Genomic DNA, 16,115 nt, shown 5'->3' on the forward strand with positions numbered 1-16,115 from the left:
TTAGGATTTTTTTTAAATGAATGTATGAATGCAAATAAAATTTAAGTTGGTAAATTAATGGAAATGATACAGAGTAAAGACATGATTGGAATTCTTTTGAAAACATTGGTGGATTGGCATGCAAAAGTTTTTTGGGGGTATTGGAGAAGTTATGTAGAATATGATGTAACCTCTTGTGGAGTATGTGTTCTTTCTATATTTAAATTATATGACCTTGAGAATTGACACGTATATATATATATGTTTTTTAAAGATTGGCACCTGAGCTAACAACTGTTGCCAATCTTCTTTTTTTTCTTCTTTTTTCCTTTTTTTCTGCTTTTTCTCCCCAAATCCCCCCAGTACATAGTTGTATATTTTAGTTGTGGGTCCTTCTAGTTGTGGCATGTGGGACACTGCCTCAACGTGGTCTGACGAGCGGTGCCATGTCCGTGCCCAGGCTCCCCACCGGCGAAACCTGGGGCCGCCAAAGCGGGGCGTGCGAACTTAACCACTCAGCTATGGGGCCGGCCCCCTTAATGTATATTTTTAAAAATAATTTATTTCCTATCTTCCCTTAGGTACTTAAATTAGGGGATGGTAAACAGGTTGGTTTGGCTGGTAAAAACAGGAAAGAAATGAAAAGTCAGCTAGAGAGAAAATGTGGATAAGTGGTCAAGGACATCACAGGCTTAGGGGTTTAGATTTCTACAAGTAACCAAAATGATTCTAAGCTGAGGACATGAGGAAGAATATTCTAATTGATAAAATGTGTTATTAGGGAGAGATTTCGAAGCCAAAGTAGAGGGAGAAGACTTAGGGTTTTGAGTGAAGTTCAAACTTTAGAAAGAAAGGCATGTATATAAGATCAATTAGAATCACAGGATTTGGTAATAGATTGCAGAGTTGAGACTCTCAATTCGAGTCTACAGAACTGAGTAGTGATGGTCCTGTGGTCAATTAAGAGTAAATCCGGGAAGAGTGATTTATGGGCGAAGGGTTTTTTAAGTCATTTCATTACTTTAGAAGCACATTCTCAAACTGTTGCAGAACACAGCTAGTTTGTTTCAGTGGATGGTGCTTAAGTTCTTTGAGTGTTTTCTTGTTATGAAAGTTGAAACCTTTTTTGTGTGTGTAAGGAAGATTGGATCTGAGCTAACATCTGTGCCAATATTCCTCTAGTTTTTGTATGTGGGATGCTGCCACAGCATGGCTTGATGAATGGTGCATGGGTCTGCACCTGGGATATCAACCCACAGACCCCTGGCTGCTGAAGCGGAAAGTGTGAAACCAACCACTACACCACTGGGCTGGCCTGAAACCTTCTTTTTAAAGTAGAAGTCCTCTCTTGAGCCAAGCTTTTTTCTATCTATAGTAGTTTTTGGGTTTTTTATATGTAATGTTTCTGAAATCTTTGCTACAGTTGAGATTCATTTTTGTTTTTTTTTGCTTTTTAACTTGTTTCTTGGTGGTAGCTGTCTGGAGCTGATATTTTCATGTACTGTAAATGACATCTTTTCTTTTTCTTCCTAGCACGACATTGTAAAATAAATCTATCAGAATGACACCTTCTCAGGTTACCTTTGAAATAAGAGGAACACTTTTACCAGGTATTGTAAAGTTTTACTTTTATTTTATTTATTTTATTTATTTTATTGAGTTCATAATAATTTACATAGTTGTGAAATTTCAGTTGTATGTATTTTTTGTCTGTCACCACACAAGTGCTCCCCTTTACTCCCTGTGCCCTCCCCCCATCTCCCTCCCCCGGTAACGACTGAACTGTTTTCTTTGTCCATGTGTTTGTTTATATTCCACATGTGGGTGAAATCATATGGTGTTTGTCTTTCTCCATCTGGTTTATTTGCTTAGCATAATACCCTCCAGGTCCATCCATATTGTTGCAAATGGGATGATTTTGTCTTTTTTTTATGGGCTGAGTAGTATTCCATTGTGTGTGTGTGTGTATACATATGTATACACACACCACATTTTCTTTATCCAATCATTGGATGATGGGCATTTGGATTGTTTCCATGTCTTGGCTATTGTGAATAGTGCTGCAATGAACATAGGGGTGCACATGTTACTTTGGATTGTTGATTTCAAGTTGTTTGGGTAGATACCCAGTAGTGGGATAGCTGGGTCATATGGTATTTCTGTTTTTAGTTTTTTGAGGAATCTCCATACTGTTTTCCATAGTGGCTGCACCAGTTTGCATTCCCACCAGTGGTGTATGTGTGTTCCCTTTTCTCCACATCCTCTCCAACATTTACTGTTTTTTGTCTTGGTAATTATAGCCATTCTGACTGGTATAAGGTGATATCTCATTGTAGTTTTGATTTGCATTTCCCTAATGATTAGTGATGTTGAGCATCTTTTCATGTGTCTGTTGGCCGTCAGTATATCTTCCTTGGAAAAGTGTCTCTTCATATCTTCTGCCCATTTTTTGATTGGGTTGTTTTTTGTTGTTATTGAGTTGTGTGAATTCTTTATATACTTTGGAGATCAACCCCTTGTCTGATAAATGGTTTGCAAATATTTCCTCCCAGTTAGTGGGTTGTCTTTCCATTTTGTTCATGGTTTCCTTTGCTTTGCAGAAGCTTTTTAGTCTGATGTTGTTCCATTTGTTAACTTTTTCTTTAGTTTCCGTTATCCTAGAAGACGTGGTATTTGAAAAGATATGGCTAAGACCAATGTCAGAGAGTGTACTGCCTATATTTTCTTCTAGATTTTTTATAGTTTCAGTTCTTAGATTCACATCTTTAATCCATTTAGAGTTAATTTTTGTGTATGGTGAAAGATAATGGTCTACTTTCATTCTTTTGCACGTACCTGTCCAATTTTCCCAACGCTGTATATTGAAGAAACTTTCCTTTGTCCATTGTATGTTCTTGGCTCCTTTGTCAAAGATTAACTGTCCATAGATGTATGGTAAAGTTTTACTTTTAAAATAATTTTTTAAATTAAATGAGCATTTTTCTTATCTGGAGTAACTTAAATATGAAGTTGTTATTAGAGTGGGCCTGATTTTTAGATGAAAATTTTTTTTAGAGCTTTCCCAATATCAGAAATATGCTTAGAGCACAGTAAACTCAAGAAAAAAAATACCTCCCTAATAGTGTCTTCCAAGAAAGCTGTGAATTTATTTAATTTTGCACAGGACAGAGATAGTTGGGCTATGATTTTTAAGTAGTGTGAAAATGAGGACTGGGCCCATGGCCTAGTAGTTAAGTTCAGTGTGCTTCACTGGCCTGGATTCGATTCCCAGACACAGACCTACACCACTTGTCAGCAGCCATGCTGTGGTGGCAACCGACATATGAAATAGAGGAAGACTGGCACAGATGTTAGCTCAGGGCAAATCTTCCTCAAGCACAAAAGAGGAAGATTGGCAACGGATCTTAGTTTAGGGCAAATCTTCCTCAGCAAAAAAAACCAAAAGAAAAAGGGAAGTTTTGCTAGTGCAAAAAGTTGGTGAAATATTTGCCTAAAATAACTTTGTCCCCTACTTGTAAATATTTTTTTTATCTTCATCGTATTTTTTGCTGTCTACTAAAGCAGTGTGAAATAATTTTAGTGTAAAATAGCATATCAAAACAGTATCACACCTGAGGGCTGGCCTGGTGGCATAGTGGTTAAGTTCACACACTTTGCTTCAGTGGCTGGATTCACTAGTTCAGATCCTGGGTGCAGACCTACACTCCGCTCACCAAGTGATGCTGTGGTGGCATTCCACATACAAAATAGAGGAAGACTGGCACAGATGTTAACTCAGGGCCAGTCTTTCTCATCAAAAGCAAAATGAAACAGGATCACACCTGGGTTATGTACCTCCTTGTTAAATATACTCTGGCTGTACTGGCCCATTCCTCAGATCTGCTGCAGTCTTTCCCTCCTTTGGGACTCACTCAAATTGTTTCCTCTGCCTGATTCTGTGCCCTTCTCCCTCCATTGCTCCACCTCCCACATTCAACTAGGTTAGAGTCCCTGTGAAATTCAAGGTTCTGAGACTTTTTGGAGCACCTCTTACAGGCTTTATGGAATTATTTGAGTAATTTTATTTGTGGATAGATCGTAAGCTCTGTGAAAACATGGACTTTGTCTTGTTTATGCTGAATTTCTGCACCCAGGACAATGCTTGACTCAGAGCAGGGGTAAATATGTGTTCAAAGAATGAACGAATGATTCACTCTATATCCAGCAGCATCTTTGTTCTAGCAGCCATCACAGCAGTTGACAGAATGTGTGTGTATCCAAGTTCAAATTCTTAGCCAAGATGCTCTGGAATAGTTCCATGTCTGGGCAAGATTCTGCAGATTGAAGATTGCTAGTCAGCTGGTGGGTTGGCTCCCTTGGGTCAGGTGCTCACCTCCAGTCCAGTGTGCAGCCTCTTCTGTGGATGGGAGACTGCACAACTATATTGTACCCTTTTTGGGAGTTGTACACCGGCAATTTAAACTAGAAGGAGCTGGCCATGTCAGACAAATGGGCTGACCACACAATTAGCCACAGAACGGTCAGCTTGACAAGGGGAACTCTCATTCTCAGGGACCAGAGGGAAGATAATGGTGGATGTGAATGTAGATGAATCTGTAGGTGGGAAGGAGAGGAGGTAGAGAGACAGGGAGGGGATGTGAGGGGGGACTTCCCTCCACCCCTTGATTTCCTCAGCAAAGCAGGAGGAAGTGTTCTCTGCTAAATGTGGAGAGAGTAGGGAGTGCAGAGTGGGGTGACATTAGATGGAACAAGTCAAAAGAATATGTGGGGGTGCTATTTGCACATCCGTTTAGTTATCATTCAAGTCTTTATAATCTTTTATAAATAAAAGCCAATTAAAGAAAGATCTGTTTGTTCTAGTAGGAAGTTTCCCTTTTTTCCCTCATAGAAGCCATATTCAAAGGCAGTCAGCAGGAAGACAAAGTAACATTGCAGGAGGGAATTGTTAAAAGACAGGAGCACTTAGAGGAGAAAAGTGAACCACCCATTGTCCAAGTTTCACTTTTTCCATTCGGGGTACCTGTTCTTTTTTAAAAAAATTAATATTTATTTTTTTTAGTGAGGTAACATTGGTTTATAACATTATATAAGTTTAAGGTGTACATCATTATATTTCAATTTCCATGTATACTACATCGTGTTTAATACCCAGAGACTAATTACCATGCGTCACCATACACACGTGCCCAGTCACCCCTTTCACTCTCCTCCCTGTGGGGTACATATTCTTTCTGGAGCAAAGAGTAACTGCTGTTTTATTTGTGGATAAGAAATAATTGACTCCATGAAAAAGTTTTAGTGAGACTCCACAATGGGCCCAAATTAGTGATTTTATGGTAATCTACTTTGAGCTGAGAGCCATAATATATGCTATACATATGCATAGCAACACCTTGGGAATGAATATTTGTGCCTTGTATAGTGACAGTGTTTATCCTTTTTTTAAAATCAGAAAACATAGTGATAACAAGTTATTGCAAAAAAAATGTGGTTACTTTAAAGGATTGGTGAGTATTTTGACGTGAAATTTGTCTATATAATCACCCTATGCTTCACACGCATGTATTTAGAACCCTGAAAGCTCCTGAATGACTACCACACTTGGATTTTGATTAAGTTTTAGACAGTCCATGCTTACAAAATGCTCATGCAGGTGGCCAAAGCCAACTATAATTCTAGTCTTGCTAAAGTAGTGCCTAAAGCTTGGAAGGCAAGCCACTCTCGGAATGTGGAGAAGTTTGTCTTGAACTTTGTTCATTTGGGCTCAGTTTGTTATCTTTTTCTTTATGAATATTAATTATAGTAATTCAGGATGTGTTGATATATAAGTCAAAGACTTCTGCATTCTTATATCCAAGAAGTTGTAGACTTGCTAAATATACAAAATTTAGCAAATGTAGGTGACATTTATATGTTGGTTTGTCTATTGATGAGAAGTGTTCAGATGAAATGATAGTCATTATTTTACTAGGGAATACTAGGTTTTTAACTATATAAGTCTTTGTTTGGGGGACTGTTTTTGTTGTTGTTATATTGCTTCTGTCCCAATGATAATTTTCTTGATCTTTAGCTTATTAATAGCTCCTGTTTGAGTTCCTGGAAAACATCAGTTACTATGTCTCTAGAATACTTATGCGCATTTAGCATTTTGCCCCTTTAAATTGGAAGCTGCCTTGAGGGCAGGGACTGTGGTTTGATCACTTTGTCTTCTTGGTGCTTGCTATTGGTTCAATAAGTAGTTGAACAAATGAAGAAAAGTCCATCCCTCCACATCCCTCCTTACTCTAGCTTTAGCTCTGTAAAAGTGGGTCAAGTTAATAACGCGGGGGCTAAGTATGGTACCTGGGTCCAAACCCACATCTCTAGTGAGATTCCTCCATCTCTGCTACAGGGGACTCTGCTTCCAACTGAACTAATGCAATTGACTGCTCTTTTCTTGCTTCCTAGAACTAAAATCTGAAACGCTCCTACTTGTCCCGCTGTAACTGGTTGTTCTGTTTCCTCAGGAGAAGTTTTTGCAATATGTGGAAGCTGTGATGCTTTGGGGAACTGGAGGCCTCAAAATGCCGTGGCTCTTCTTCCAGAGAATGAGACAGGTGAAAGGTAAGCATGGGAATGTCAGGTTACAGACTCATTGTGACACTCAGATTATAAGTGTGGGGGATTCTAAGATAACTTGATACAGTTTTCTTCTTTTAGTTTTAGTTTTTATCACAGTTAACACATGTGCGTAAAGAGTGAAATAGTTTTACAAAATTAGTTGTGGGGAAACAAGTTTCTGTCTTCCTCAATTTCCAACTCTCACACACATTTTCAACTCTTAGCTGGTTCTTTTGGTGTTTACCAACGTATTTCTAAATAACAGGCTTACATTGGTATATCTCATTTAAGAAAAAAACAACTTTGAGGCATTATCTTTTGACTTCTCAGTACATATTCTTAATAAAAGATCTTATTTTTGCTTTAGCCTATAAAATAATATTCTGGAGATCTACATAGTGTTTATTAAAAGTAGCAGAGGGGGCCTGTCCCGTGGCCTAGTGGTTAAGTTCGTGTGCTCTGCTTCGGCGGCCCAGGGTTTCGCCAGTTTGGATCCTGGGTGTGGACATGGCACTGCTCATTAGGCCATGTTGAGGTGGTGTACCACATGCCACAACTAGAAGGACCCACAACTAAAATATACAACTATGTACTTGGGGGATTTGGGGAGAAAAAGCAGGAAAAAAAAATAAAAGATTGGCAACAGTTGTTAGCTCAGGTGCCAATCTTTAAAAAACATAAATAAATAAAAGTAGCAGAGAGTGAAAATAAAAAAGTAGCAGAGAGTGGAATACACTCTAAGATATCTTAGCTAAAGTAGTTAAGTGAGTTCACTGCGGACATTAAGTACAGCACTAAACTTAGCATGGATGTGTTGGTGCATTGTGCTGAGGAAAGGAGGATCTGGGTGCCGATTTCAGTTCTGCAGTTAACCGTGATCTTGAGCAGATCGAACACCTCTAGGCCTCGGTTAGCTCATCTACTCGGTAAAGGGGTAGGATAGAATCAGTGAATGTCAGCAAAGGTGGTACTGCTCCACTTGGGGATATTTGGAAGTGTTATGGGTTGTCAAGATGTATGTGGGGGGGTTGGCCTGGTGGTGCAGCGGTTAAGTGCGCACGTTCTGCTTTGGTGGCCTGGGGTTCGCCAATTTGGATCTCAGGTGCGAACATGGCACTGCCTGGCACGCCATGTTTTGGTAGGCGTCCCACATATAACGTAGAGGAAAATGGGCACGGATGTTAGCTCAGGGCCAGTCTTGCTCAGCGAGAAGAGGAGAATTGGCAGGAGTTAGCTCAGGGCTAATCTTCCTCAAAAAAAAGATGTATGTGGGGAGGGGCAGGAGTAAGGAGAGCTTCAGATCCTGAATAGTATACAAATACATGCAGTGCCCCTAGCGAGAAACACCAGATTAGGTGATTATTAAACTCAAATTCTGTTTTCCTGTAGCACAGTGCTACTAAAAATGGCTACACATATGGCTGTGGACCAGTGCTAGACAAAAAACTTTTTTCTCCATGCATGATGTGAGAAATACAAAAACTGAGAGGAAGCATTTAGAAATATTTATAGCAATTTGACATTGGTGGGATATCCATGCATGTCATGGTGGACACATCTCATTGAACTGGGTACATGGGCCAGAAGTGTTGGTCACAGGACGGGTCAGGTAAAACAAGCAAGCAAACAAAATCTGGTCCTTCCCAGCAGATGGTTTGAGGAGTACTGATGGCAAAGCCAAGGACAACAAGACAAGCAAAACTGTGCCATGATGTGGGCTAAGGAAAAGAAAACCAACAAGAAACGTTCATGGAACTCCCTTTTGCACATTTGTCATTAGTGTGACACATTTTCTCAGCCAATTCTCATCTTTTTTTATAAGTAAAGTTCTATAGATAAATGATAGTGGGATCATGGAGGAATGAGATTTTTATTCCCTTCAAATGGCTATCTTTTCCTTGATTTTCAGATCAGCCACTCCTGTCTGAAGTGAAACCTCATGTCTTTCTGAACTTGTTCCTAAAACAGACCTCTGCTCTGAACTCTTGAGCTGCCCTGTCACCTGTCTGAAGTCCATTTCAGCCAACCTGGTCAAAGTGATGTGAACAGAATGAGATAAAACTTAACTACTTGACCTTAGGGGCCCGCCACTTTTACATTGCTGATGTACACTGAAATATCCCTGATTCATATATGGCAGATAAACAGTGCTCCACAAGGAGAAAGGAAGTAGATGAGACAAAAGGCAAACAAATCTGCCCTTGGTCAACATTCTCGTGTTTTAGAATTGTGTTTCTTTGGGATTTCAGTGTGCTCTGCATCTGGGTCCTCTGTGCCTCTTTTTCACCGAGTCTCTGAAGCCTCTCCATACCTATGGGCTTGTGATGACAAGAGCTCTGTTGGATCTTTCTTTCTACTTATAGATAATTTGAAGATTGTGGTATTGTTTCCTAATGCAGAATATGTGGGTCATTTCTGCTTTTATTTGCCCCCCCTGTAGATTTTATGGTATTTTGGGGAAAGATATGAAGGCGATTCAAAATCAGGCAGTGCAGTAAATCTCACTGCCCCTCCTTCCTCTTTTTTCTTAAATCTTAGCAGGTTTTGTTCATTCTTGACCTCACTGAACACTTCTGCTTCATTTTTAACTTTGCTGCGTTTGCTTAGAGAAGTGGATTAAGAAAGACTCGTTGCTTTGCTCTCTGCATCTCTTCGTTTAGTGGTTCTTAACCAGGGGTGCACGTTAGAATCACTTATGAGCGCTTTAAAAAAATACACATGCCTAGTAGACTCTCCTGCTGGAGACTGAGAAATAGTGCATGAGAGAGAGGCCCCAGCGTGTTTTTCAAAGCTTCCCACTAATTCTGTGCACATCTGGGGCCAGTTTCACATACTCTGCTAGACTGTTTTCTAGATGAAATAGTATTGGAAATTTACCATTTTTTTGGTAGCAGAGATGGGAAATAAGTTTCACCTCAGAGTTAGTAGAGTCTATCTGGAGCCCTGTGTTGAAGAGGATTCTGAGGCTTATCAAGGAAAAGCAGTAGGGGCACATGTGCCAAGCCTCTGCTGTCCTTGCTTTGCAGCTGTGATTCCCCACCAGCCACGTACAGTACATCTGGATGCCCCGTGAGGTTGTATCAGACTCCAGCCCAGGCCTGTGACATCAGAGTCTCTCAGAGTGGAGCCAGGGCATACCAGGTTAATCTGATTGTTGAAGCTAGGACCATGGGTGACAGCCAGTTCTGGATCTTTTGTTAGGAACCAGGATTGAGTCAGAGTGAGAATAACACCCTAAAACCTATTTTGTCAGAGCCAGGTGGGGAGTAGTGCTAGCTGTCTAGTATCATGGAAGAGCATTTGGAGCTGCCACTGAATCACTGAACTATTCATGCTTAATTAATGTTGGGTAATGGTCTATGACAGTGGTTCTCAAACTGAAGTGTTCATCATCAGAGTCACCTAGAAGCTTGTTAAATTACTGATTGCTGGGCCCCACCCCCAGAGTTTCTAACTCAGTAGGTCTAGGTGTGGCCTGATAATTTGCATTGCTAAAGAGCTCCAAGTTGGTAATAATGGTCCTGGGACCACATTTTGGATACCAGTGGTCCATAATTTGCAGCTAAAAATCAGTTATCATGAATTTTAGTGAATTCTTTGACTCTTGAGTCTAAGCTTTAGAATAGCATTAGAATATGTTAGAATAGCGTAGTTCAGTGGAAGACACTGAGTTGAAACAAATAAGATACTGATTGCTTGGCTAGGGGAATAGCCAGAGGCTGGACAGGACAGTTAGAACAAGGAACAGTTGGGAACTTGAGTGTAACTTGCCAGCCTTGGCCCCAAAGCCTTTAGCAGCCATGTTACATCCCTTGCTAAGTGTGAAGTCAGAGAAGATTCTGACTCTGGCTTCCACTTTTGCGCTACTTGCTGCTTCTGTTTGGAATACTTCTCTTGGCTCTTTGCATGGCTGGTTCCTTGCCATCACTTAGGTCTCAGCTCAGATAGTTCTTCCTCATTGAGGCTTCCACTCCAGAAGACTCCTCCAAAACTTCCCATCGCATCAGAAAGGTCAGATAGCTCTGCTGTGTATGTTGTGTGGTTATTAGCTTGTCTTCCCACACAAGAAAGCGGTCTTGAAGATGGAGCTCTTTCTGCCTTGTTCATCACTGCGTTCCCATTCCCCGGTGCAGATTAGGCCTCGAGGAAAATTTTGTGTATGAATAAATAACTGGTATTGGTCACAGACCTTGCTTGAGGGGTTTTATGAATTATGAAGTCCTTGTGCATTTCAGTTTGATATTGATGCTGCTGCTTTACTTTTTTTCCTCACAGCATGTTATGGAAAGCTACCATTGTACTCAGTAGAGGAGTATCTGTTCAGTATCGCTACTTCAAAGGGTGCTTTTTAGAACCAAAGGTATGTTTTCTTTATCTAGTTTCCAGTTTCTTTAGTAAACTCACTTCTTTCAAAAGCAACTAACTTAGGTTTGAAAACATTAAAAGTAAAATGAGTTTGTTTTGATTGAATAAGGAAAATAGAACTCTAGGTTAGTAACATTTTAGTACCAAAAAGCAAGGAAGTGGCCACCTCAGAGGCAGACAGTGTCTGCAATGGAATTTTTTAAAAGACCAATAGTAAGTATGTTCTGCAATATTCTTATCATGAAATTGGTTTCAATGATAAATGTTCTCAATAGGTGTGCATTTTCTGTAACTTTTGTAAACTAGTAACTAGTTCCAAGGGTTTCTCTTTTTGTTTCATTTTTAATCCTTATGTGGTATAAATACATTTAGAGGAGTGTATAGCCAGCTTTAAGTGAGTAATTGTTTGAAAAATTTATTTCACTGCTGCCGTCTCTTAGTGGCTGCACTGTTTAACTCCTATTAAAACTGAAGTCATTCTTGGATTTTTTTCACCAATGGTGTTCATAGCCCAGGATCTTTTCTGAAGGCCTTTGGAGTATCTAGTAAATCTAAATCTGCTTGCTCACAACGATTTACTATTTGGGGATTATTTTCATGTTTAGAAAAGAAAAAAGTTGATTCTTTCCCTCTAATTTTAAAGATACTTATTTACTGAAAGGATTCTTTTCCTTCAGATTTTTACCTTTGAGCACACTTAGGCTGCCTGTGAACAAGGGCTTAGGGAGGAGTCTAGGAAGCAAAACATGCATTAGACCTTTTTAAAAGATTTCTCTCTTTGGGGTCGTTGAATACTTGTTACATGTGCAAATGCAAGCAGCCACTGTTACGTCATTCTCTTAGCCACCATTATAAAAAAGAAAAAACTGACAAACCCACTTCAGCTGTCTTTTGCACTTATTACGTTTCTTAATCCAAGAATATATTATAAATACTCAGTAATTAAACTTAAATTTCATTATGGTTGATCATTGTGTTGGCTTATCTTGACAGTAGTCTCACTTTAATGACTTAAGAAAAGATCATTTATTTGGCGGAGAGGTCATATGTTGTGGCAGCGGTTTTCAGTATAAATTGAACAATTGTGTGTAGATATGTAGGTCATAGCACTCATAATATTGAAAGCTTATTTGAGGATTCTGGTATGTGAACCTTAACCTGCTAACTTGTGAAGTCAACCAAATTTTACTTAAAGGGGCATTTGGACAAGAAAAATCATGAGTCCTTTGGACATAGTTTCCTAAAGTAAGACTATTGTCAACACAGGTCAAATTAAGCCAACCTATAGTATTTTTACTCTTCATTGAAAATGTAACCAAAAGCAGCAAATCAGTCCAAAATGCCTTTTTGAAAAAATTGGCAAGAAGTCTGCTTACAGTAACAAACAAGTTTTTCCCCTTGTAATACTTGCAAAAGTTTACAGTATGTGTTGGTGAGTGTGTTTCTTTGAGTAGGTGCTCTGTATCGCGTACACATGTACCGTGTGATGCAGGGGCTGCCATGGTAAGTATGTTTTTCATGGAATAGAGTAAATAGCTACATAAAACTCCATGGGTATGACTAGAGGTTTTTTTTCTTTCCCCACATGCCAGCTTAAAGTAACACTTCTTTTCTTTTAAAAGTTGGTGGCGCTTTTTAAGTGGAACAATTTTTCAGAGAAGTAATTATGAAACTTTGTCTCAATTGTGCATTGTCAAATGACAGAACTAATGTACAAGGAATCTTAAATTGTGAAATGATGTAAATTATTGGAATATATATTTTGTGAATATAAAGAATGATAGGAAAGCAAAGTAATTATGAAAGCATTGAAAAGCTGAAATGAGTAATAAGATGAATTTTCCTGGGCCGAAAGTTTTAGGAGCTAGTTGACCCAAGCAGTTGTAGAACTTAAGCGAAAAATTTTGTCGTCTTGTCACTTGACCCTCAGACTTCAGCTTTCTCATCTATGAAATGAGGAGTTTGAACTATAGATTTCTTAGGTCCCTTCCATTGCTAAAATTTTATTGTAAATAAATAAAATTTTACATTCATATTTTCTCTTCCATATTTTATTTTTTCTGGCATATTCCTTTTAGTTTAGAAGTTAAGAGTCCTGAAAGCATTTTTCTCTTAATTTTTCACAGCTACGTGTTCTCTTATACTTTGTAGAATTAGAATAAAGTGTTAATATGTTGAATTTTAAATAATTTTACAGGTGACAAATCAACATGTTATCTTATTTAAACATAGCAAACGAAGATAGTAGATATTCCTGGAATGAAAACATTGGTGTGAGTCTGCAGATAGTCCACTAATTTCACATCTTCACCAAAGATAATTTTTGAATTAATATGTAATTTAAACATTTTTAAATTCACGTCTGCCCTCTTGTGGCTGGAATTAGGGCTGTTACTTCATACTGAAATGTTAGCCAGTTTTTAATTATATTGTTTTTGAATTTTTTCCTTCATTTCAGTGGAAATAACTCCTTATTTTTTAGTAACATGTTGGTTTCTAATTGTTCTAGGTGTTAATATTCATTCATTGTTAGATTCTTTACAGACTGTTACTTTGTAAATTACTTTTTAATCTCCCTTGATTTTCATTTAAATCTCTTAACAAAAGAATCATCATCTGTGATAGGCAGATAATCGTTTATTTTCAGAATGCCTAGGTTGTCATTTTGTATGGTGGTTTCTTAATATAGTAAAATTCTTCTGGAGGCCAAATATCCTCAGCTGTTACCTTCAAATCTGAACCATCTCAGAGATGTCTGATGGCCTAGTTTTCTTCACTTTACTCATTCCTAGACCATTTTTCACATCAGTCTTTTTAAAAGTAGTGATTTTTAAATAACTGTATGCCTGGTCTCTGACATCATAGATAAAAATTCCTCAGAACCCCTTTCACAGGCACATTTTTTCAAAATTGTGGAAAGAAAACAATCATTAAAATTTTAAAAGTTCACATTTACATTTTTCATGATATTTGAAAGCAGTGATACTACATGACTAGTTGATAATTTTGCTTGGTGTTTTGTTAAAAAAAAAAAAAAGAAAAAACACAAAAAACCTAGTCTGCATGTCGGGTAATTCTGTTTACTTCTCCCAGTGCTTGATGTAGCTGAGCTATGTCGGTAACTGTTTAAGAAAACAGTTATTATGACTGTTTGGTGGTTGGTTTTTTTCTTTTTTTTTGCGGAAACATAGATTCTTTTTTTGTATTTTGTTAGTACATTCCAACAATCATCTGATTTAATGTGTGCTAAATTGTGAAATAATTCTGCCAGTATTGCTAATGGAATACTGTCTTATACTGATGTTGTTACTTTTTTCTCCAAAGATCCACCTTCCACTTGACTCCAAAATGCTTAAAACTGTGGCAGCCTTTACAGAAAGGAACTATTCTTTTTTTCTAAGATCTTGAAGAATGAGTTATGACATTTGGCATATTAAAAAAGATTGCATATTTTGGAGTCACCACAGATTTTTAATTTCTCAGTGCTCAAGTGTTTAATATTTTAAATTGTTTTTGTTTCTTTTTTTTAAAAGAACTTCAGTAAGCTAAAATTTAAGATTACCTTCTAAAGTTTAATAAAGTAGACATAACAGTTTTGGAAAGTCAATATATTTTAAAACTTGGTTCATTTTTTTTTTTTTTTAAATATTATAACACTTCGGGGCTGGCCCCGTGGCCGAGTGGTCAAGTTCCAGCGCTCCGCTGCAGGCGGCCCAGGGTTTCGTCAGTTCGAATCCTGGGCGCGGACATGGCACTGCTCATCAAACCACGCTGAGGCGGCGTCCCACATGCCACAACTAGAAGGACCCACAACTAAGAATAAACAACTGTGTACCGGGGGGTTTTGGGGAGAAAAAAGGGAAAAATAAAATCTTTAATATTATAACACTTCATGTACCAACCAACATGGATTTTTAGTGTGAATGCTAATAGACACAATTTTAATTCATCTGTTGAACCGGCCGTTTGGACTGCTCCTCAAATACAACATTCTGTTCAAACCTAGGTGGTTTTATGCTTTGACTGGTGGGTTTGTTACTAAAACAGATGAGGGTGGAGTTATTAAAATTGCTTCTAAAATATGTTCCCTATCAAATATTTAATCCACAGGGCTAGTCTTACATGATTAAGTACAGATACTGCATTCAACACTTTGTAAAGTTCCCCTGACAACCTGAATTAAAACAAAAACAAACTCTCTCCTTTCCTCTACTCACCTTTTATCCCGCCTAACATTTACTATTATATTCATAGCACCTTTTCAAATCACCTTTGATTAGTAACTTTTATAATAGTGTAGATTCCTATCATCTTTGTAGCAAAGAGGATTTTTTAGGGGGGAGGGAGAAATGCTGAGGACTTGGGAGGAGTAGAGAAAGGGAATAGATGAGTTCTCTCTGGCTGCTTATTGCTAAGCTACATGATTCCTAGCATTTTATTTCATTTATTTTTTTATGCATAATTATAATATATTTAATTTTGAAATCTTAGAAGAATTTTAAAATGCAATTTTAAACTGCATTTAAAGGAAGTATGGGGTTTACTGCTGTGGTATTCTGTCGCTTAACTCTGCTCACAGCTTTGTAAATTATTTATTCATTAAAATCTTAAACATGCAGATTAACTATACCATCAATTTCCAGGCTTAAAAAAAAGAAAAAAGAAACATTGTTCCTATTTTTAATGTATATATTTGCATCTTTTGAGGATTAGAAAGTTTAATGATTAAAAAACAAATTTAGGAGAATGTGACAGGAAGAAGTTGTAGTAGAAGACATCTAGCGGATGTAGAATTAAATGTATCGTCTTTTTTAGTGTCACAGAAATGAAATTCACCATATTTTAACACGAGCAGTTTCACATTTACATTTTTTAACACATTTTCCCAGTCTACCAATTTATAAGTGAACCCTTATAACAAGGAAGTATTCAACTAGAGAAAATAAACATTTCCTGTATTACCCAGGATTAATGATTTGAATGAATAATGTTATTTTAGTTTTCAAACTTCAAAAGTTTGCATATTTTGAAAACCATTTTAACCTCTGGTTGTTTGAAGTGACAGAATTATCTCTTGTGTTTAATTACTTAATGTACATTACTTAATAATGTACCTAGTTTGTCACATACTTATTTTTTATCGTTTGGCACATTTATTATTAAATAGAATC

The 16,115-nt window shown here is 37.8% G+C and overlaps 1 protein-coding gene across 22 annotated transcripts in view; it reads left to right on the forward strand.

The window, feature by feature from the left end:
• GPCPD1 (glycerophosphocholine phosphodiesterase 1) overlaps positions 1 to 16,115 on the forward strand; it is a 53,516-nt gene that overhangs the window by 4,043 nt on the left and 33,358 nt on the right. For 15 of the 22 annotated variants that reach the window (XR_011430806.1, XR_011430807.1, XR_011430802.1 and 12 more), the window contains 3 exons: positions 1,513 to 1,589; positions 6,486 to 6,582; positions 10,855 to 10,939. Coding sequence is in view for 12 of the 22 variants with exons in the window: in XM_023626150.2 (XP_023481918.1) it covers positions 1,541 to 1,589; positions 6,486 to 6,582; positions 10,855 to 10,939 (231 nt within the window). In the remaining 10 variants the exon portion in view is untranslated. Of the gene's footprint in view, positions 1 to 1,512; positions 1,590 to 6,485; positions 6,583 to 8,488; positions 8,984 to 10,854; positions 10,940 to 16,115 lie in introns of all 22 variants that reach the window. The other 7 variants (XR_011430811.1, XM_070247235.1, XM_070247239.1 and 4 more) reach the window with 3 other exon arrangements.

The sequence above is a fragment of the Equus caballus genome, chromosome 22 (assembly GCF_041296265.1).
Source record: "Equus caballus isolate H_3958 breed thoroughbred chromosome 22, TB-T2T, whole genome shotgun sequence".
Classification (NCBI taxonomy): Eukaryota; Metazoa; Chordata; class Mammalia; order Perissodactyla; family Equidae; genus Equus; species Equus caballus.